We start from the raw sequence: 24,025 nt of genomic DNA, 5'->3' as shown, positions 1-24,025 counted from the left end.
TCCACACTTACTTGTCTTCATATTAATCATGTCTGCATTGAAAAAAAACTAAATATCGACTTCAAAATTTTGCTTAATCTTATTAATAATAACTATTGTTTTGTTTATTTTAATACTTTATATAATATTAAAAGAGATGCAGGCATATTCTCTTGATTCAATTAACATTTTAAAAGTAATATAAAAATATAATATAATAACACTGCAATTTGCACATTCTGAGCATGATCTGTCAGATCATAGGCATTTAAAGAAAGCTTTTCAAATCAGCTATGCTGTATTTCTTACTAATCTGTTTATGCCTACCTATTATTGATTATAAATAATGTAAATGTCTGAACAGAAGCTGTAACAGAAACAGCAAGCTTTGGTGATATTAAAGGTGTGTGCATTAATGCAAGTGAAGCTAACTGCATTTGATTATTACTGTGACTGCCTGTATACATGCAGTATTTACTAAACAAGTCTCTTACTTGATTGGATAAACATCAGCTTTGGTATCTCGGTAATGAACTGTGTAAGCTATCAAATCTTGTTTACGTTTCCTGGCTAATTCATGTTCCTCAATGGATTTAGCAAACATATTGGAATTTCTACCAACCCTACCACTGCATGGTTAGTAGCAAAGAAGCAAGCAAAGTAAAAGTAAGTACAAAAGAAACAAAGAATATGTAGCAAAATATAAATAACACATGAAATGATTTTAAATATGAAATATGGAATGGGGAAGATAACAAATGGAACAAATCATTGATGGAGATATTACTTTTAGGGAAAAGCAAAGAGAAAAGCGAAGGACAGGGTCAAAATTAGATCAAATCTGCTATGCAACTGCACTGGATGACAAGAGAAGAAATCACAAACCAAAAAATGGCAAAATACAGAAGAAATTAATACAATTTGCTCAATTGTGTAAAGTGGGGAGTATTTAATATAACAACCTATTATTTTCTTTGCCTTATAGAATAAAGCAAATCTCTTTGAATTGCAAACTAAATCTATAAATTATTCTATTATTTATCAAAACTTTACCTCTTTTGGCTGGCTCGTATTTGTTCTAATTCAAATGTTGTGTAAGGACGACCAGAGCGTGTGCCAGGTAATGGCTTAGACTCAGGTAATGATGGTACAGGTCTGCAAGCAAAACATCAAATATGCATTTCAGAATTATGTGGTAAAGAAAGAAAAGTATACACAATAAAGACTATAACGAGTTAGACTTCATAAAACTTTATATTCTGGTGAGGTAAAATGTTTGAAGTGATTATTACATTGGTTGTTTGCACTTACCCATGAGTAACAAGTTCTACTGGTCTATCACAAGATATACAATGAACTTTATGCTGTAGTGGTCTGGAAGAAGACAAAAATGCATAAATATCATGAATATTGTAGAGTTTCCTTAACTCTGTTTGGACTCGTATCTAGATATGCTGTACATTATGATGAATCATATCCTGCATGGATATGTATCCATATGATTTTGTTATTGTCATCATTAAATCAAAATCCCAATGAGGAAACAAGTTCAATTAAAGATTACTATGTGATGTTTAATAAGGCATGTATTTAACATAATTTATGAAAGAAGCTGATATACTGTGTCGTGTTCTAATAGATCATTTCACTAACATGAATTACGAGACTTCTCAGTTTCATACTAGTTAACAGTTTTTTACCAATACTACAATGCAGGCGTGTTTCACAAATACATACTACTGGTACATGTACTACATACTACATACAAAAATACATTAATTAAGAAGAGAACTCACTTTCTAAATCCAGCCACCTCTTCATCATCATTGACAGCCTGTATTTTAATCATTTTGGCACTAGCGGCTTTAATACGTCGCTCCAAATATTCCTTCAATGGATCTAATTCCATACGATCTAATTTTGTATCTATATCTAATTCTATTTGATGCATAGCTTTATCGAAAGCCTCTTGCTGTCAGGGAGAAAAAAATATATAGATGAGTTTAAAACATCAATTATCAGGGATTTTTCTATGTTTCTTTATGTGCATAAATGAATTTTAATCACTTCAAGCTATTTCATTGTCAGTTGGTGAATAACTAGAGTCTAGGTATTCAATTATAATTATATATGGAGATTTGTTAGCCATGGGAATCATACATATATTACAGTACACATTCTTACAATGCCATTTAATGGTAAAGTAAAACATGAGATGGCTTGGATGTTATATACTATGCATACTACAGCAACGATTGAGTGGATTGGTGGTTACTGGGTGGAATGGTGGCTGATTGGTGGTTGATGGGCGGATTGGTGGTTGATGGGTGAACTGGTGGCTGATGGGTTGACTGGGGATTGATGGGTTGACTGATGGATGAATGGAAATACTTACATGTCCACCTAACCTAAGTAGTAGATCGCTAACATTTTGATTCAGTTTGCCAACAGCACCATCAAACTGATGTTGACTAATTTTATTCTCCAATGCACGCTTGTCTGCTTTCTGTAATCAAAATGAAACAAAAGCACATCAGAAATTGATTTATGGCTCCCCTGAACGTGACCTACTAGCACATAAATAATCCGAATTTTTAGAAACACAGATATGACACACTTACCACATCAATCTCCATAGTGACATGTTCTTTATCTGCTTTAATCTCCTGTAGTCGATCAATGAAAGTGTACAAAGCCTGCAAACAAATCACATTCACAATTATACAGATATTAATTTCAATATTCAATCCACCTGGGAAATTATCATTTACAGAACTTAGATACTGACTAAATAATTAAAGAAGAAAAGTTGAAAAGGACTTTTTTTGGCTCATTAATATGCATTAATATGACTTCATAAATAGCAGTATCAAATTAATGAGTTGGTTTATTCACATTTCAATCAAAGAACTACCTGTAATATATTTCTACATACAACCATATCATTTATATTCATACATGCTTGCTATAACAGCTACATATTTATATAAGGGTTGAGTGTGAACATCATGTCATACAGGCAGTAGCTATCAGAGATTACTTACATCTATATGTTTTTGTTTAGCATTAGCTTCATCAACAAGTTGTGTACAAGTATTGCTGAGTTTTTCTAAGTCATCTTGTAATTGCATCAAAGCACTACGGAAGTTATTGATAGATTCAGAGTCCTGTAATCAAAATATAGCAATTATAACAATTGAAACTTTCACCACTACATATGCCAGCATTGACTTACTGCATTATTTAGTTGAGATTTTCCACTTTTTTCACTGAGATACAAGGGGATCGAGTATACTCAGACCATACTGTCAAACTCGACAACATTCCATTACAATTCAAAGTCTTCAAATTGTTTAATAGCTTTTACAATTTTACCAACAAAAAATATTAAAATTCTGACTTCAAATCCAATTCCAAAATAACATGATGATACTTTTAGCATGAGTATCTATTTTATTTGCATTGTAACCAAATCTGGATGCGTATGGAAAAAAGTCTTACACATAAGTCAGGATTTATGCTTCAACAACTAATTGGCAATATAAAACATGCATAGTTTGCTTACTCAGAAAATTACAAAAATAATTACAGTAAATTGCAAACACTACTTTACCATGGAATGACTAAATGCATCAGCTGATACATCTATTTTCTGTCTTAGCTTTAATTCTCGTTTTAATCTCTCTACTGTATCTTTCAAGGCTAACAATTGTTTGTTGAAATCCTGACTATAGCCCTTCAGTATACTCTCTATATCAATAAAAGACTGAACAAAAAAAAAATACAAAGCAAGAAAACAAAAAAAAAGTTGAATACACAAGTAAATTTGTTTGTTATCACTACTAGGCAAAGGTTCTACACTATATTCTTGTTAGGTCATTACCAGTGAATTGTCTTCATAATCTGCATCACTGACCACCTGTTTGAGTTGATTTATTTTTATCTGATTTTCCATCTGTATAAGTCTTTTAGCAATATCAGAAAACTGAAATAGATGTGGTTTTTAGTATGACAACTACCACTGAATACATTGCCACATACTGTTCCACTTGACGATGACTTAACAACCCACATGAAAACATATTGATTACTTTTAAATAACCAATAAATAAATACTTTACAATTCATGGAACAATAGTAAAGAAACACAATTATCATTGAATTATTCTCGTACAGTAATAAAATGTATACAAATATAAACTAATAAGTTTCATTACTGATAATACTACAAAGAATAATAATGTAAAACACACAGCTTAATTAACACTCACACCACCAAAGTTTATCTATGGCATGTCACAAATCACAAAGTGGTAGATCAATATTAAATGTCACCTATATATGTTTGGTAAAACGTAAAATATGAGAAAATCATTTCATCAAGTATTTTGACAGATAAACAATGGCTGTGTGAGAATTAAAAGATTTACAACAATACCAGGTACATGCATTTCTATTCACATATAAACAATAGACAAATAGGACATCAAGACATCATGTAAGTGTCCTCTCCAAAGATGTCATCATGAACGACTGATGACAATATGAAAAAAGTAAACTATCTTGAGAACAGTAACATCTTATGAACTAGCATTAAACTTGGAACAAGTCAACTGAATCACTTTCTGTGTTTCATTGCCAAATATAGAACTACTAGTACTAGCATCTCAAGACATTTGTTGTATTACCAGGTAAACAGTTTCTTTGTAAACTAAACAGTGCTCTTGTTCCAATTTAAACAACTAGCTGCAACTAAATTTAACTTCAACTATTACTAAAACTAGCTGATAGATAAACACTTCAACTACCTAGTGATGATAAATACTAGGACTAGAAATAACCATCAACCAAACAATTAAGTATTTTAATATAAATAACACAAACACTGAGTTATAAGACTAAACAAATATGCTGAAAACAAACAATACTTTAAACAAACAAATTTACAGACAGTAATTAAAACTAAGCCATTTTTAGATAACTTGCTAAAATTAAACAACCATCAACTATAAACTACATGCAGTATAACCATCAACCAGTTAAACTAAACTTAACTAAATATTTGTAACTAACCCCTGACTCATTTGTTGTTGGTGGTGATTGCTTAGCTATATCTTTCAGTCCATTCTCTAGCTGAGTTTCAAGTCTAGCTAAGTGGTCCTGCAATTGTGTGATGTCATTCATTGTCACAGGGAAATCATTATTTTGGGATTTCAACAGATCACTTATCTCATCAATCTACAGTGTAGCATAGTAAGATGCATAAAAACAAAGCAGAGAGAAAAAAAAACAGAGAAATGTTATGTAAAAGAAAGAGAGATCAAACATTCTAATCTGCAACAGACTAAAATAATGTAATACATTTGTCAATAATCACAGCCCCTCAGGTATTATTCAACAAAATGACAATTAATGATTGAATGTAAAATAAAGACGTTACCTTATCTTTGTTCTTATTCAATGTATCCAGACCTTCTTTTAATCGTTTTAATTGAGCAGCTAAATCATCTGGTATTTGCTGGTTTGCCAGTAGTTCATCCATTTCACTTCTATCCACTTTGTTTGGCATATTTTCCTAGAAAATGACACCAGTAAATAAATTAAACATGACAAAAGACAAGGGTGGATATCATAATCTTTGGTCTCACCAATGCTGGTAACTGTGGTAACTATACAGTATGTACCACCCATGTTTCAAATTACTCCATTTACTAGGTCTTGGTTCATGTATGGCTATATAGTGATATTAGGATTTAGGACAAAAATGAAGAAGAGAAAAAAGTCCATGAGTTCATGATTACTTTAATTATATTATTGAACTCAGTTCTACAGGGTAGTCTATTCATCACAAATAAAGCTCCAGTCATCCTGTGCTAATTTGCTGACAAAGAAGCTGCGTTTTTTTTATGTGCCTAGGAAACGCACTTAGGACCAGCAGTTTCACCACCCTTATGACTGGATGTCCTTTATAATACCCAGAAGCAAGTGAGCAGAATTGACCCTCTTTGCGTTTGCTTTACCATTTCATTATATGCAGCTAACCACAGGAATAGAACTGTTGATGTCCCAGGTGCTAGGCAGACATACCAACTGAAATGGTATGTGCATATACACCATACAGTATATGCCATGATGCACAAACATATTAGGTACACTATCAATTTACCTCAAGGACTGTTACTCTTCCATCTACATTATCATATTTTCCACAAAGTTCACCCAACTCTGATAAAATCTTTTGTATTTCTTCTGATGGACCCATACGTGATCCTGGACGAGATGATGATGGACGGGATGGAATTGGACTAGTGGCAGCAGACTAATAGAGAAAAAACACATGTCAAAAGAATATTAAGCTACAATGTAGCAGATGCCTGCTTATATAATGGACGAATATTGAGCAAAAACTTGTTGCTATTTTGTTCACCCATCCTCTCATATATGTATTCGTACTTAGCTATACATTTCATTCAGTACAACTATTTATTCAGACATAAAATTTATTCACTAAACTATAGGTATAATAAGCAAACAGGTTTCACAATTTACATGAGATTGGTAAACATATGACGACACAATATTGATAGGCTAGAACAAAAAAAACAAAAAAATATCATATGGATTCTTGTATCAACATTGCTCGACATCAGGAATGCCACTGTGTAGATATTATTAAGATACATTTTAGTGCTTTCATTACTAAACAGCTTGGTAATAATAATAATTATAATAATAATAGAAAAATTCAGTCTTTTTTGATAGCTGATAAAAAACAATATAATAATTATACAATATTTTCTATTTTTACCGTAATACCACTTTAGTAAATGAAAGGACTAAATATGAGCAAAGAATATTGTACGAATAACATTTAAGTTCTTACAAGATCTTTTGAGCACAATAATATAGGAATCTTATAAGATAGTTTTTGCAAGGGTACAGCTAACACATATAAGCAGTAGGTATACAGTACTAGGGACTTAATAACCATGTACATGTACATGCATATATACTCTGGACTGGGAAGTGGATGATGTAAGTAGTAATACACAGTAATTGCCTCTAACAGCCGTTCATATTACAGTTGACTCACAGGCATCCATGCATAATGTTTTAGGCTTTGCAATCTACAGTTTACAAGGTCATACCAGTTCAATAACCATATAATATCAACAGGAATGAAAGTATTACAGGAAAGACTGGGTGTGATGACAACACTGATTTCAATTATTTATACAGGTATAGCAACATGTTACATAAGCAGCTTAGGAAAGACCAGACATGACAATAAAATATCACACTTCATGAGAGACTTTCAATTTAATTCTTTCTGTTTTATTTATTGTTGCAAAATGATATTACATGGACACAATTAACCTACTTTAAACTTATAAGTAGCAAATTGTCCAATACTACTGAGTAATGTCAATATGCAATTCTAAAAAGTTATAATGCATTATTTTTTTGGGTCAAGGGTAAGTTACAAATAACGGTTAATACTGCAAGAATTTTGAAATGTAAAGTTGGGAAATATTCAATGAATATTCAAAATTCACAAAATAATGAAATATATATTTTTCATAAAACTTACTTTTCCCTTTTTCCAATTAAAAGGCATAAATTATGAGATGTAGAAAAATTATTGTTTTTATTTGAAAACCGCTGAAGAAGGTAATTATTTCTAACAATAAAACACATGCACAAATAAGAATCATGCATGGAAAAGAGTAACTTTAAAAATATGATTTGAATTTTAATAAAAGAAGAAAGTGTCAGTCTCTCAAGATGTGATTTGTTTCTTAGAATTTCACTCATCATACTTGCCGTCTGAGAATAATGCTCAGTCGTCTCTACAGTTTGCTGAGAAAACTCAGATGACTAGAGAATACAAGTATTGGGGAAGAAAAGTAATCAACAAACCATCAAGATAGAAAATTGAGATGAAAACAAAAGACCATGCATTATAATTATGAGAACTGCTTGTACTATACATTACATTGCATATATAATGCAAAAAAAAACAAAATGACATTCAGTCATCATGCAATGTTGTTTTTTCTTGAAGGCAATTATAGAAGGCATGCACAGGAAAACATCTCTCTTAAACTGTCATCACTTCATTAGTATCTAGAAATCAGTTGTGAGTGCCAAGAATGGTGAATAGTCAGTATGCAATTATTCTATAATGTGACAGTGTAATTACTGAAAGTAGAAACGTGTCTACAGTATGCGTCACATTGTCTGAAGCTGTTGACTATATGAGTTATAATTCTAATGACTACAGGCATCTTATAACCATTAGCCTCAATTTATCTTATGAACAAACAAGACTAACCAAGACAGACAGTGAAAAACACTGGTGCATCATTGAATACTAGAAAACATGCAGCAGAAGATGTTTAGAGAACAGATACCGCTAATTGTCCATAATTTTAATATGAGTATTGAAATCATGACTTAATTATTACCACATTAGGTACAGAACTAAAACCAGAATCACTGAGTTGTGTGTCAGTAGACAAGGGTATATCAGTAGAATCAATGTGATGTTTACTACCAGTAAACTGAGGTGTATCAGTAGAATCAATGTGATGTTTACTACCAGTAAACTGAGGTGTATCAGTAGAATCAATGTGATGTTTACTACCAGTAAACTGAGGTGTTTCAGGAGAATTAACATTACTAGTTGTGCTATTTCCATGCTGCATACAGAACCAAGAGAGAGAGACGGAGAGAGAGAGAGAGAAACAAGTGACTATATTATATATGTTAGTCTGTTAATACAATCAAAAAAACTTGCATGATAATATGCATGCCATGGATAGATAGACTAGTGTATTAGAGTAAGTGAGTAGGTTTCAAGCTGAGAACTGAAATCAACTCTTGAAGACACTACCATGTAGTATAGAGTGTTATTATTCTAAATTCTGAACACATCCTACCTGAGTCGTCTGTGTCACTTGGTTAGAAACCATAATAGGATCCTGTCTAATTCCTTTCAATGCATCTTCTAAGCCAGGCCAAGTAACAAAACCATCCAACATATCAGCTGATGCCACATTCTCTACTTTTTCATTCAACTCATTCTATGAGAAAAAAGGACAATTAAGTCAATTTAATGCAAACCCCTTATTTCTTAGATGCCAGCGTCTGCAAACTAACATCATCATATGCCTATCAACTCATTAACATTTATGTTAATCTTTACTGTTGATTACTTTGTTACAAATTTCACAGCTAGACTGACACATTTTTGCCGTCACAAATTGCTTTTGTACTTTTAGGGTATCCACAGAAACAAAATGTCACAAAAGTTGCTGTGACTTCAAGTCTGAAGAGTCTCTCGAAGATTTTAACTGCAGACAATTGTTCACAATTTTTCCTTGACTCGTGACATTTGAAAGAATTTGTTCTTCACAGGTTTTTATTTTACATTGATACAGCCATCAGCAAAAAGAGTTAACTCACTCGCTAATTAGCCAATGCCTAATTTAAAAAAACTTATAGCTTATAACTTATGGTATAATGTATGATAGTATTCTGTCTATGGTAGTTCAATTCTCAGGGGCAGAGCTACGTCACCAAACCATCTATGTTGCTTGGATGCGCACCACTGTAACTTGTACTTCTTTGAACTCTGTGTGAGCTGCTGTGGAACGCCGGTTGAAGTGCAAGCGAAAACAGCTAAAGCCCAGAAAACTCAACTTTGAGGTAATTCTGAACAACCAAATTTATATATGTTGATAATATACAGTCAAACTGAAACAATAGGTTTCTATTGGTCGATTGAATGACACTGGAATGTTTTCATTCAAATGATGTGGTTGCATGCTGTGCTCCTTGATTGGCTGGCTGGATTCAACTATCATTGCAATTTATAAATATTTATAAATGATTTTGTCTCACTAAGAATATATATATATATTATAAACTTCTGTCATACTTACAATTAGCCTCTGTAGTTCATCTAATTTGTCTTTGTTTGGTGTTGATGATTCTAATTTAGATAATCTTTTGTCAATGTTTTGAGAAGACAACTGTGAAAGAAATATATAAATGTTATTGATATCATATGTAATGTTCACCTATCATCCAATGTGTATACAAATGCATATCATTTCCACTGAATTCATCAGCCGGGGTAGTGCTTGTGTGTTCTATAGTCATTGTTTTTTAAATTGTTTTTGAATTTTATAAATTATTCATTCATATTTCTCACACAGGATAAAATTGCAGAAAATGTTAATTTGGAAAAAAGACCATTAATACATTTCTGGTTTTTATTAGCCTTAAAATGAGTCACAGTGAAATTCACAAATTTGGTAATTTGGTTGAATTGGGTTTAGACCAACGGTTTTAAAGTTACTGGTACCAGTGATCTGACATGCATGTTAATATGCTTTCTTTTTGTTTTGACTGATGCCATCTTTGATTTTGGCGATATTAACTCTTGGAATGCTATAATTGTTTCTCACAAAAATGTTTGTAACCTTTTCTGCAATTTTCTTAAATTCCATTGATAATTTTTGATCATATTGACAAAATTGTTACAGGGTTTGATTAGCATTTTGAACGAATTAAGCTACAAACAGCTACAAACACACAGTAAATATACAACAAGATGCACTTACTTGTTCCATCTTCTCATTCAGGTCTTTGATATTTTGTTTCCAGTCAACAGCTTCATTTTTTAAACTATTAACTTCTGCCAGCATATCATCCACCATGGACATCAACTATATATATGAAAAAAAAGATAATTTTTTAACTTTCAATTCACCAACAAATATATAGTACTTGAAAATCTACAAATAATAATAATTAAATTCAATGAATGAATATTTGATAATACTACTAGAAGATAGAATACACATGTTTTCATGTATATTTGTATTGAGTAATACCATTTGGTGATGGTGGCAGTATTATCAATATTATCAAAAAGATCACAGCTACACATACCATATTACATGCATATTAATCAATTTCAGACACCCAACATAAATTATAGTAGTAAAATGGCAAACAAATTATAAATTACAATCAAGAGTAGTTACTATGGTAACATACTTCTATACATGTAGTAGGATGACTGCTATGGTGACCCCAAACACTGCACTTTCTCTCAGATTAGATAGCAGTTCATCAAAAACAGAGTGATAAATATACAACAGAAATGCAAAACCAGTAGGAATGTAAGGGATAATTAAAATATGCATACAACAAACATAATCACTTTCAAAGATGAATTAAATTACTGAGCACACAAATACTCACTTTTTTTTATATTTGTTCTGTTTCTTTCACTTTAATTTAAGGGATTGAATGTTGAACAAAAAGATTCTGTTTACTGAGCGCATGTTTCAAATATCCACCCCCCCCCCCCCCAACTGATGATACTTTACTACAATGATTCAGGGTTTAAATTACAATGAAAAAGAATGGTTTAAAAAAAAAAGATTGTGACCAGATTTCAATGTGCAAATCACACTCCATAGATGTATCTGGTTTGAGAGCTCTACTAAAATGGCTCATTCTAATAATCAAAATGTTGGAACACTTTATTTTTCAGTCATAAACAACTATGTAGATGATTTTGATGTTAGTTTACTAGCTGGGTGAGGTTTAAACACAATTTTCATCTAAAAGATGACAAGAATTTTAAACAGCCATGCAACTTTTCAAAATTACTGTGAATGAAAGCATGACAATAGTGTATGTAAAATGTTAAGCATTGGTGTAATCTCAGATATTTATTGTTATCTGAGGTGCAGACCAGGGAATTGCGAAGGCATGTTTCAAAGCTTTGCCAAAATATGAGTCTCTTTATTCACTTATGAAAAGTACAACTGACATTGAGATATGAGCAACATGTGTTGCTGGTAGTTATTATGAAAATGGGATTATAATGTGACTGTAGTTAGAAATAATGAGAAGGTGGCTGTATGACAATAAATAAAATGCTACATTTTATAAACCTGCATATAGTCTAGTTAATACTGAGGCACTTTATGACATCTCAGGTACTATCTCAGGCATTAGGAAACAATTAATTACACCACTGATATTAAATTGCATGCAAACTCTGTTTATTTGAAAAATATTATATAGTTTAAGTAGTCTCTGAACAACACTCTGAACAAACAGTACCATGCGTCAATAATCACAAAATTTGTCAAAAATCATAAAAGTGAAATAAAAAAAATAATTTCACAAGGGCGAAATTACTAATTGTAATTAGTGGATGTTTTCTTATATTTACATACTGTAAATTTACTCTGTCACATATTCTGTGTTATTCTGTGCAAAAATAAAAATGTACACCATTTATTATGAATATCATTTTTATTGCCCATATGTTTCCTTAACCCAAAGAACCCATAAATCCAAGGGATTGCATCAGGGAATCATGAGACAATTGTTTATGTTGTTTACACTGTTTATCTGTCTTGTTTTCCACTGTATTTTTAATCTAGTGAGTATATGTGGTGTGTAAGGCTTAAATGGAAGACCAATAGACAATATTGAAAATAAGGCAGGCTTAACCAACTTTTAAAGTGCCTGTGCAATGCCCACCCACACGCTTCCCATTTTAGATCTGTGCCCCACTGAAATGGGCAATTATTGATTTTTTTGCTGAAAATGATTACTCGTATCCAAGTAAATTTGAGATATTTCCTGTGCTGTAGCCACGCCCACCTATCCTGAAACGGTCGACTGTTTCCGGATTTCCGACTCTCGCCGAAAGTGCGCCACCAAATGCAAAAATATGAGAGGAAGCCATACCCCTGGGCCGTACTTTTATATCACTGTGTCATTCAACGTACAACTGTACTTTTAAACGATAGACATTTTTTAATCGGCATTTCTTTTGTCTATTTTATTTTATTTTTGAGAGAGCGAATTTTTAGAAGTTGTTTTCACAACAAACTTTTATGATGGTTAAACGTTGTGTTGTGGCCGGTTGCAGTAATGCGTATAGTCATAGTGTAAGTATTTCCACGTTTCCAATCGATTCGAAGGTGCGAAATCGGTGGACGAAAGCCGTGAAAATAACGAGAAAAGGTTGGGTTGGACTTCCTCCTAACAGCATCATGTGCAGTGAATAAGTACTGAGAAATAATTTTTTTTTAAACTCATAGTTGCTGTCGACATAGGAAGTAAAGTAAGCAAATAACACCGAATAAACGGCAAGGTAAAGACTATGTCTAATTATAGTAAATACGTACTGCGTGCGTGACTCGAACCGGCGCTCGCGTACGGCACCTAATCGCCTAGCTTCTATATTTATATAAACCCGTCCACGCGATACGCGCCACACAGCATGGCCAGAATGCGGCAAAGGCCTTCAGATCTGGCTGTAGTAGGATGGTGAAAGTAATGGTACAGCATTTTAACAGTGAATAAGTACTGAGAAATAATTTTTTTTTTTTTTTAAACTCATAGTTGCTGTCGACATAGGAAGTAAAGTACCCCAGATTCTTTTTTTTTTGAAAAACTGTCCTTGTCCAGGACAAAACAACTAGGTTTTAACGAGAAACGCCGACAATACAAAAGTTTTCGAAAAAATAGATTCCGGACCAGCCCATGATCACTGAGACGGATTTCAGAAGGGAGAGAGACGCTGAGTATGTGTTTCAAATGATTTGATTTTTTTTGCGATCCTGATTATCGCTTTATAGAGATCACCCGTGTTATGTAAAAAGGTAGCAGTAATTTTGATAATGACACGAAAACGAAGCGTCGGACAAACAGGAAATTACGCAGCCCTCAGGCTGTTTTCATTTTCGCAGGCTAAAAGTGTCTGAATTGTTCGGTTATTGGTGTTGAATGTCGAATGTAATAATTTACGGAATAAGAATCCGGGCTTTTGAGCTGTCAATGTATTTTTTTAATTTGATGTCATAATCATGAAAATCACGCCAAATCCACTCTGAATTTGTCTGTATGTGAGTCGCTCTCAATAATTTTTGTTATCGAATTAAACGCCGCCATTCACGCACTTGTCCCCCTCATGACCCGACGCGATCACCCATTACAACGCAGCAGTCATTTATTTAGTAACTGTGTTTTGTCGTTTTTTTAAATTATTTCTCTATTTTATAAATCAATAGTGTCTAGTAACCTGCTAAATAACAAGACGATTCAGCCGTCAAATTCGATTTTGTTCAATGCCGGAGTCCAGTGACAGTGTACAAACGTGCTCCGGTGACGCTGACGACCACGGTGACTAGCGACACCAGACCGGACATATTTTGCATCTGACTCAACCCCATGCAACAAACTTGATACTATGTGTTCATTATGGTCCATTCTTCATTGACGAACAAGTACATAAGTGGCAATTTAGTCAAAGACGAGAAAACAGCACAAGAAATTTGCCTTATTTACACGTATCGGCAATGCAAGCTGCCCAGCGACTTCCCCTTCTGACGTCACAAGGGGAATTTCTGTATGCAAATGAGAAGCTAATGAGGAGCCTCATTTTAAAATACACAAAAATAAAGTTTCTGTAGACTGAGTTAAAAACACATTTTTTCACTTAAAAAAATTATTTATGCTTAGAAACATAAAAATTAATAATATTTATGTATCAATGGATAATTTTAGGCGTGAAAATAGCAGCCATTTCACAGGCACTTTAAGCTTGACTAAATTTTGTTTGCGAACACAAACCTAAATATTTAGACTGACTTAAATAAGTCACACCTGGGAAGGGGTGCCAGGGCCAGCCACAATTTTAATCCCAAAGTTAGGCCGGCCTAATCTTAATGCCCAAGTTAGGCTGGCCTAATTTTAATCCTCAAATTAGGCCGGCCTAACTATAGTACAAGCGCAAGATTATGTAATTGCCACTATTAATTTTTTTCCTGAATTCTCAAAAATATTTGTGCCCACCAATTATTCTTATCTTAAGTCTCTGCACTTTTGCAGAGCTTCCATTCAACAGTTCAAAACACACTATTAATTGGGAGAACTCAAGAATTTAAGACACCATTCCAATGATGCAATCTACGTCCTTGTCGAGATCTGTTATGTAATTACAGAATAACGCTGAGGAGAAACAACATGTTTAGGCCTGTCAAGCCGGACACTACTGACACAACAAATCTGCATTCCAAAAAAAAAGACATTTCATTCTGTGAAGATTAACCAAATTTTTAACAAAAAATTTGGGCAGGCCTTATAGGCATGCTAAATGTGAAACATGCTATCCTATTATTTATGATAATCATATGCAAATTAATCAACTACATGACTCACAGCTTAACAGAAATACACAGCATAGGTTGTAGATATACAACAATTTAGAAAATATTTTGGGTCTAAGATCAATTTTAATAATTTATACCAATAATCAAAGTTGTTGTTGGTGAAACAAAAAGATAAATGAATAAAACTTAAATAATAACTACACTAATTACTCTAACAGCAGTTGTCAAATGTTGCTTAGCAACAAGCATGTTCAACAATAACATTTCAACAATTTTCATAATAGTGCTGTCCCATCTTGAATTCAACCAACCAACTTGTCATTTATTTTATAATTTTATTTTTACCATGAAACAGCACCAGTACCAGTAATCATGTCCAATAAATGCCATATAAAAAAATAGCTCACTCTTTGAAGTGCATAATGGTACAAGTTACATACGCTGTCAAACCGTTACAATGCTTTGGTTTAAGTATCACCACTGACCAGGTAACACACAATAAGAATGCCACTGTTGACATATGATGTCTCAGGTTTCTAAATATGTTTATTCACAAATGCTATTGGGTATCCATTACACTAAACAATTGCATATTGTGACTGAGAACTGAAAGACTGAGGCAAATAGTGTGGAAACCAAAACTTTACAATGATTTTATATGTTATATATATAGGTTTGTAAAAGTTTCTTATATTCTATTTAAATAAATAAGATAGATAGATAGATATAGTTAATGCAGATATATTGCCAGTAGAGTCAGTCTCTAAAGATTTCACATTTTGGCATACATTTTGTAATGTACTACACTGTTCATTACATTGTATACGTTGTTGACTTAACTCATTTGGATCAATAACAGGATGCAGTTATTTACCTTGCTAATCACAGCTATTAAATCAATCTTCTAATCCTATTACTAGTAAGTATTAGTGTATTTATAATGGAGTTAAATCCATTGTTATATAGCTGTACTAATTACAAACTACACAACACAACTATAGTCTATGTTGAGATTACATATCTTACTGAATTTTGTTAATATGCTAATTTTATAGTCATTTCACATATGATACAATCAAATATTAAAATAGAAATGTTAAATAATACTGCATTTGGTATAGTCTGATTGGCACTACAGACATTAACCTGAATGTTGGCCCTTTCCTTAAAACTTATCTAACCATGTGGTCCAAAGTAGGTGTGGTGAATATTACAGTCCTACCTCTATTCATAGGTACACAATACCTGACTATATCATCACCACACCAAAACATTTCTATTAGGGTCACATTAAGGTTGGGCAGCTGCAGCTTATAATTTCAATTATCACTTCAATTTAGACAACATATTTGGCAAGATTTCAAAATGATTTCATATTATTAAATGTTATGATCAGCAATTTTGAGCAATCCAGGCATATATACAGGTTTGCTCTAGAGATATCTCTAACCTATGAAGATAAATTTTCTGAAAGAAGTCAATAGCAGTTTAATAAGATTTAATAAAATTGTGTTAGCAGAGATTTCTGTAAACTGCTTTATATATGAAAAATTTCAGTCAGGGAAATCCAGAAAAAGCAGCATTGGGATTCATGTTTACACAGTATGACTTTTATGAGGACAATCACATAAATGTCCTCAAATTATAAAAATTAATAGTAACCAAAATGGCGTACAGTATAAGTGAGTAGGCCGTTACACTGTGACATCATTTGTCAACATTTTTGCCAACCAGTATGGAATGTCCGATAACAAATTTCACTCACTGATAAGCTCTAGTCCACGATCTAATGTGACAATGTTGCCAAAAAGTTGTTTTATTAACAGGGTCACATACATTGTACATGTATATTTTCATGTATGTTATTTTATCTTCGGGTGTGAATGATTGGTTCTCACCAAACTAGTTACCTAAAACCATGTGTACAATATACAAACAGGTATATGTATAAACAAATATACTAGTACAAATAGCTTGTAGAGGAGAAAGACACCTACTAGTATATTTGAACTACACGGTATCATAGCAACATCAACACCAAAGTCAACTTTTACAAAATAAACACATATCATTTTTTCCATATATTGATGAATTATGAATTTTTGCCAAATATAAACAAATTTAAGAAATTATAATAAAACATACAAATTTACAAAATATTTGGGAGGGGGGGACATACCAGTACAAGTACTTATAGTGTATGTAATGAGAACAAGTTTCAGTATTTGCATTATTAGAGAATAGGTATTAAGTATCACGACCTTAGTTGACCTTGTCACAGCTAATAAGCACATTAGAAAGGTGAGTGGTGTTCCTAATTATTTAACAATGTTACAGAATATGGCCATTACCTGAACACAAAGTAGAGCCTATATGAGGTTAACAATAGCATTCATTTATATAGCTATCATTACATGATGAATTCAAAAATATGTTCAGTTACTATGAATTTCAAAATTGTACGGTAATTTTACCAACCAGTCATCTTTTCTAATACTACCGGTAGATGTGTTCAGGCTACAGTCTGGTACAGAAATTAAAGCTAATCTCATACATTTTCATATAGGCTAGACACTGTTGCATTCATGCATTGGAATTTAAGAACCAACATTGAATACATAAGATTAAGGAACGACCAACTTACAAAGAATATACAAATTTTCTGTCCTTAGACAGAGTAACAAAGAAGATATATATTTGAGCTCTATGATTATAAAACATTAACAACTTGAAAGCAATTTTATACAGAAAGTGAAAGCTGTAGAATTTAAACAGGAAGTAGTACAAAGTCTCATCAACAATATCATGGCTTGTCTGATGATTATGAATATAATAGTAAATCTTTTAATACAATAATATTTTGTTGCCATGTTCCATCCAAGTGGGTGCTTAGCCCTAGCTAATTGCTCGTGCACACTGTTGTATTGTAGCTAGTGCTAAGGGTCTCAATCAAGCCTTAAAGAATTCAGATTTACCTTGCAGTTTTATAGCCTATACCAAAGACACTAGATCAAACATTTTCTAGTGATTTTGCCTATACAGTATACTAAGTATTTTTTGCATGTTTTTGACCTCTTAGCCTATGCTAATAGCTGTGCACGAACTCAACTAGACCTTTAAATAAACGTATAACTGTTCTTTACTGCACACACAGTAAATGTAAACTGCTTTATTCTGTTTTACCTGTGTTCTACGAAGTGTAACAAAAGTGACAAACTATGTATTTGATGTGAAAAATGTAAAAATGCATACATGATCTATGACAAATTATTCACAAGAAATCTGTAACATGCTATGTTGTCATGGCAACAGCATGTATAAACAGAGACGATGCCGGCTGGATATATATAATAATTCAATGCTTGTTATTCACTTATTTGGTACTTTGCTCCCAGAGATTGTTAAAAGACTGAATTTAAACTGAATAACAGAAAATTGTGATATTTTTGTCTGTATCTCAAATGGCAATCACCCGTAATGTCAGTATGTGCTCATATCCAATCAACCAAGCATGAAATGCAAGATATATACTGAAGCTAAAATATTATTTTAACACTTTCGAATTTTGATTGCTTTTTTAAAATCTTCTTTTTTTTAAAATGTACATAGTAAATAAATAAACACTGAATCCAAAAAGGCAGTGATTGTTTTGATGTTTCAATTAGACAAATTGGACATATTTTGTTTGATGGGGTTTTGTAACTATTTGTTCTGCCCTAAAACCATGAAAAATTTATTGTAAATATTTAGCACTGTAAATTAGCCTACTCCCTCTCCCCAGGCAAATACTACTGGTAGTATTAACTGTAACTTTGGTGATAGAGTAAACAATGACCTGTCATGCACCACAACACACCCTACCCGGTATACACCACTGGCCATTCAACAGAGCACATCTTTTCACACAGCAGGTATACTTGACAACAATGCACTATATAGATACAAAGTTTTACAACTATGTTGCAGTTGAATGAGTATAAATGTCTGAAAAAAGGAGTCAATAACAATGCGCAATTCAGGGATAGCATCCCAGCTTTCTCAGTAACTTTCTCAACACACAGGACAGAGATCTAGCTAGCATCTATGGTATATCAAGGGGCACCTATTGCATAGTAAATTTAATGTACATAACTGTGCATTCAGGTGGGGTGCCTAAGCAGTTGCTTACATGCCTCCATTAAATTTTCTGTATTGCAATGAATTAATCTCTGTACTGCTCCTGTATAGAAAATTCAATGATTTTATAAAAATTATTTTAACAAAATTCACATTAGACATTAGAAAGGGATATAAGACAAAACATGAATATAAAGTACTAATTAATAAACTAAAAATTTTGTGTATATTTATACATTATATTAACTTTATTACGTGTCTCTAATGCAGCACACATTAACCACACATTATTGCAAAAAACAAACAAACATTATACTGGATGTATACTGGATAAATAAAATATGATTTTTTTTTACCAAAAACACACTTCTGTCATGCATTACTAATACAGCAAATATGGTACTAAACTTAAAGAAAAAGTTAATTTTGTGTTATAATTTGTATTGACAAATTTACAGATGAATTCAGTATTTATTTTCAATACCTTTATGTGTGTGGATTATTAGTTTGCACATGGTACATGTATCTGTATATGCAATTAACATACATGTATGCTTATGTTTTCATTTATCAATCAATACCAGTGTTCTAGCGCTAAAGCTGACATCTTAGCAAAATACTATTAGAGTTAGCTGCTAAATTTACACACAGATATAGTGTTTCCATTGTAGCCAAATAAAATGTGCCTGTTTTTTTAAAGCATGATGGAGGCTGAAATTATTTAAACAATAATAAATTCCCCACAGAAGGGTCTATGGTAAGATAATGTGTGAGGTGAAGATGTATTAAAACGTTTCAAATCCTGGTGCTGACAATGTCTATATATGGCTGACACACCTCTACTAAACTTTCCACTCAGTGTTGCCTAGCAGCTAGAGTGTTATGGTTCATTATATACATCATATCTGACAATTATCTGATGAATAAACAGGTAGGTCAAAGTTCAAATTGAAATGTACATGTACCAGTACTGCAATTTTTATTTTTCCATTGGAATGGATGATAAATGTATACAATGCACAAAAACACTGACAAGAAAAACAAATAGTGGCATGTCAAAGCTTATTAAAAAAGAAAGCAAAAATACACATGACTAAAAAAAATTTAAAATTTGGAAGGTCATCAAGTGACCTCCATATCTAGCTGTCCACCTTTATAACTTTTTTCTAAGATATTGGCCTAAAGGATTGATATAAAATTATTGCCAATGATAAAGCTGAAATGCTCATCACGGTTTATTTGATTGCAATTTCCCCAGTTTCCATAAATAGAATGTTTCTTTGTTGTTTATCTTCTATTTGACTTGTGTTACAGAGAAGACATACCGTACCTGTTCATTTTCTGGCAATTGAGTATGGTGTTTAAACATTTAAAGAGTCAATAGATTCTTAGTTTATTTTTCCACTACCTTTTATTACACAGTTGTCATATATTTAATTTCTTGAATGTATTCAAAATGCATTTTATACTTTTCCATCATTTTTTTTCAGTTTTGCTGACGTTATTGGTTCATGTGAATATTTAGTTCTGTGTCGTTAATAATTTATTTCATTTTTATGCACCATTTGCTGTTTAGGTTTTTATTAGCCAATAATGCCTCCTATAGGAGTATGTTACTGGAGCAATGTGGGTCAATACTGTCTTAGTTTTTATACTGAGTCCTTATTTACCATACTTAATTTGGAACATTCATTATGAGACTCAGAGATTTGAGAGTAAGTATAAATTAGATCTTTGTTGGTATCAATAATCCATTCAGGTATTGACAAATTTACTGATTTTTTTCACAAACAACAATGCTATATTGTAATAAATGAGTATAAATTTAATGTCTGTTTTGGACTTTGAATTTTATTGATTTTGAGATCTGGCATAAAGCATCGGTATGTGATCATCGCAAGGAACAAATCTTTTGACGGGCTTTTTTTTTGTTATATCACCTTCTGGTCATTCTGACATTTACAATTTTGAAGGCTATAATTCCAAAACAAATCACATGTTTCTAATTTTTACAAATAAAATAGGTGTGAGAAAATTGTGGCTATACTATAATTCCATATTCTTGATAGAATCTAGGACAGGAAACAATCAGTCACGCCTGAAATAAAAATTGCATTCTAAAGATTTTTCACTATTGTATCAGTATGCTGCCATTTTAATGTGAATTGAATACAATTCTTATGTCAAAATGTTGCAATCAATTTAGTCTGTTGGGATATACTGTTGATTTCTAAAGTGTTCATTTCTTCAAAATAGCCATTATACATGTGCCACGTAATTGCATAATTGAAATATAAAGTGTAGTTTACACTAACAAATACCATATGAGCAGCCGATCTACTACTATCAAATTGTGTGGTTGAAATGCACCTTTATTGGAGATGCGTTTTTTGTACAAATTATGTAGTAACTTGAACTAACAGAGTTCTTTGGTTGGAGAATCATATTTTTAATATCAACAAATCTGAATTTTTTTTTTAACTTGTTTCCAAACACTTACAGAGTATTAAGATAAGAATTTAACATAAATCCAATAACATACAATCACTTGTAGTGATTAGTTTAAGAACTCTTATTAAATATCCACTAGTGCCATAATAGAAAACATCAACTATACTATCTAAATTACTGACAAGTTCTTATATGGCCAGCAAATTGATTATTCTAAGCTGTAGTTCAAGTTCACATGTGCTTGACACTAACAATAATCCTAAGAAGTCAGATAGTTCTTCACAAGAATACCCAAGTTCAAGCCCAGGAATATCACTGCAGTCATACGTCGTAATAATTAATAATATAATCATTTCCATAATTTATCTATGAGATGTATAAGTCTATAATTTTGGTATTACAAACAAATATAGCAGTTGCCATCAAGTACAATTATTTGTTTTATGGTGTTGGTTGTTTTAACTGAGTACCAGATAAGGTAGTTTTGTTTAAGTTAACAATTGCATGCACAAACATGTTTCAAAATTAGTTTGCTGTAATTTAATTTTGTCAGAAATTACACAAAATGTAATAACATTAATATGCACATTTTACAATATCAAAAAATAACATAATTTATTGTTTCCACCCTCCTACATGTGTATTGAAAACAGTAATTTACAAATGTAGCCTCAATCTGTTATATACCATTTTGGTACATTTATATTGTAATATTTATAATTATGAATATAAAATAAGGCCTGTATTCACCAAATATGGCTAACATGATTCTCCATTATAAAAGAGGGCAGCATACTGGGTATTACAGTTGCACTGTTAGCATAACATTATAATAAAACATCTTTTTTGTCATACAGCATGTTAATTTTCAAGTTTGCAAAAATGTTATTTAGTATTCTATAGTTGCACAAGTAATATAAATGAGCTTTTTTTTTTATATTTATTACAACACATGTCATGCATATGAAGGTGGAATTCATAATTCAATTTCTAAACATGTAACCAAATTGTGTTTGTTATTATTATTTAAATGTTTGAGTCCTTGATTTTCCAGTTACAATTTATATGACGACCTATTTGTATGAATTCCTAATTTCCCAGTTCAATGAAACATATTATTATATGTGAATAAGACCAATCAACTAATGACACATTTTTTAACATGCACATGCCACAAGTTATACACAACAATTAATTCCTTTTACTAGAAACAGTTAGTTATTGAGAGTGTCAATTGGTTTAGTTGAATATAATTGTGATCACTAACAAATAAACTGTTCCAACCGAAAATTTTAAAAGAGAAATGAATGGATAGTTGCAATTTTATTTTAGCATTAGAGACCTATTACACTGACTGAAGTTGGTTTTACTAATATTTACTTTGGTCTTAACTGTTGTCATTTGCTCGTGAAATACCAACACTCCCAGTAAAGAATGGCAACTGTGTACTGAAGTACATGCGGACGAAGAAGTTTTAACTCTATCCAGTTGATGGACACATACAAAAACTGTGCGAACTATTTAATTTTTCTAAACTAACCTTTGCGATTCCTTCTTCGTTTGCGTCTACTCTCTTTTGAAGTTGCATTTGTTGCCACATGTCAGAAACCGGCGTTGTTTTCTCCAATGACCGTGATCTTTCCATCAATTCTTCATTGCTGGGCAGGGAGTTAAGGGCATCGATTTGGTTTTCAAGTCGTGAAACTTTATCTTCAAGAACATGATAAACAGACCTTTTCGGAATGAGTGGAGTACTCCCTTTACCCTCTTCGTCTTTTATCTTTTCTTCGTCGGTTGTTGATGCGTTCGCAAGATTTTGGTTAGATCTCGCTTTTAACAGCAATTCTTTATCGGCTTCATCGATTTCAGCTTTGATATTACCAAGGTCCAAATGCTGTACCATTGCATGCAGTAACGTGTGTAGTACATTAAAATTGACAGCCCCGACTTCTGGCGACCCAAGGGCCAGGTCCACCATTTCGCCGAGTTTTAAGCTAGCCGACATGATGACGATGAAAGCTCTCGACAAAACTACTCAAAACGTGTCAATATTGCCACGAAGCCTGCTGTCACTATGCCGGTGGAGACTATTTACAATTTCTGTGTGATTATCCAGTCTGATGACCGTCTTCCTGTTTTCTCGCCGTCTGTTGATTCACGTGTATGGCGGCACGATATATCACTCCGCGCACGCACAAAACAGTTGAATTTTTTTTACATTTTTAGTAGAAACTCCTCAATATTCATTGAACTGTTATATTATA

At 32.4% G+C, this 24,025-nt stretch overlaps 1 protein-coding gene across 2 annotated transcripts in view; it reads right to left on the bottom strand.

Moving 5' to 3' along the window:
• LOC100378873 (uncharacterized) overlaps window positions 1-23,896 on the bottom strand; it is a 29,896-nt gene extending 6,000 nt beyond the window's left edge. The window contains exons 1-14 of one of the 2 annotated variants that reach the window (XM_085502094.1): window positions 23,302-23,896; window positions 10,611-10,715; window positions 9,927-10,016; window positions 8,922-9,065; window positions 6,146-6,298; window positions 5,420-5,554; window positions 5,053-5,217; window positions 3,024-3,146; window positions 2,601-2,675; window positions 2,375-2,485; window positions 1,776-1,951; window positions 1,291-1,353; window positions 1,033-1,134; window positions 474-608 (exon numbers count right to left, since the gene is read on the bottom strand). In XM_085502094.1, the coding sequence (XP_085358220.1) occupies window positions 474-608; window positions 1,033-1,134; window positions 1,291-1,353; window positions 1,776-1,951; window positions 2,375-2,485; window positions 2,601-2,675; window positions 3,024-3,146; window positions 5,053-5,217; window positions 5,420-5,554; window positions 6,146-6,298; window positions 8,922-9,065; window positions 9,927-10,016; window positions 10,611-10,715; window positions 23,302-23,766 (2,042 nt within the window). In that variant the 5' untranslated portion in view covers window positions 23,767-23,896. The remainder of the gene's footprint in view (window positions 1-473; window positions 609-1,032; window positions 1,135-1,290; window positions 1,354-1,775; window positions 1,952-2,374; window positions 2,486-2,600; window positions 2,676-3,023; window positions 3,147-5,052; window positions 5,218-5,419; window positions 5,555-6,145; window positions 6,299-8,921; window positions 9,066-9,926; window positions 10,017-10,610; window positions 10,716-23,301) is intronic. The other variant, XM_085502093.1, reaches the window with a different exon arrangement.
• Between the last annotated feature and the right edge of the window lie 129 nt (window positions 23,897-24,025).

Source organism: Saccoglossus kowalevskii, chromosome 8, assembly GCF_978046115.1.
Source record: "Saccoglossus kowalevskii chromosome 8, keSacKowa6.1, whole genome shotgun sequence".
Taxonomy (NCBI): Eukaryota; Metazoa; Hemichordata; class Enteropneusta; family Harrimaniidae; genus Saccoglossus; species Saccoglossus kowalevskii.
This window is presented reverse-complemented; position numbering and strand designations above follow the sequence as displayed.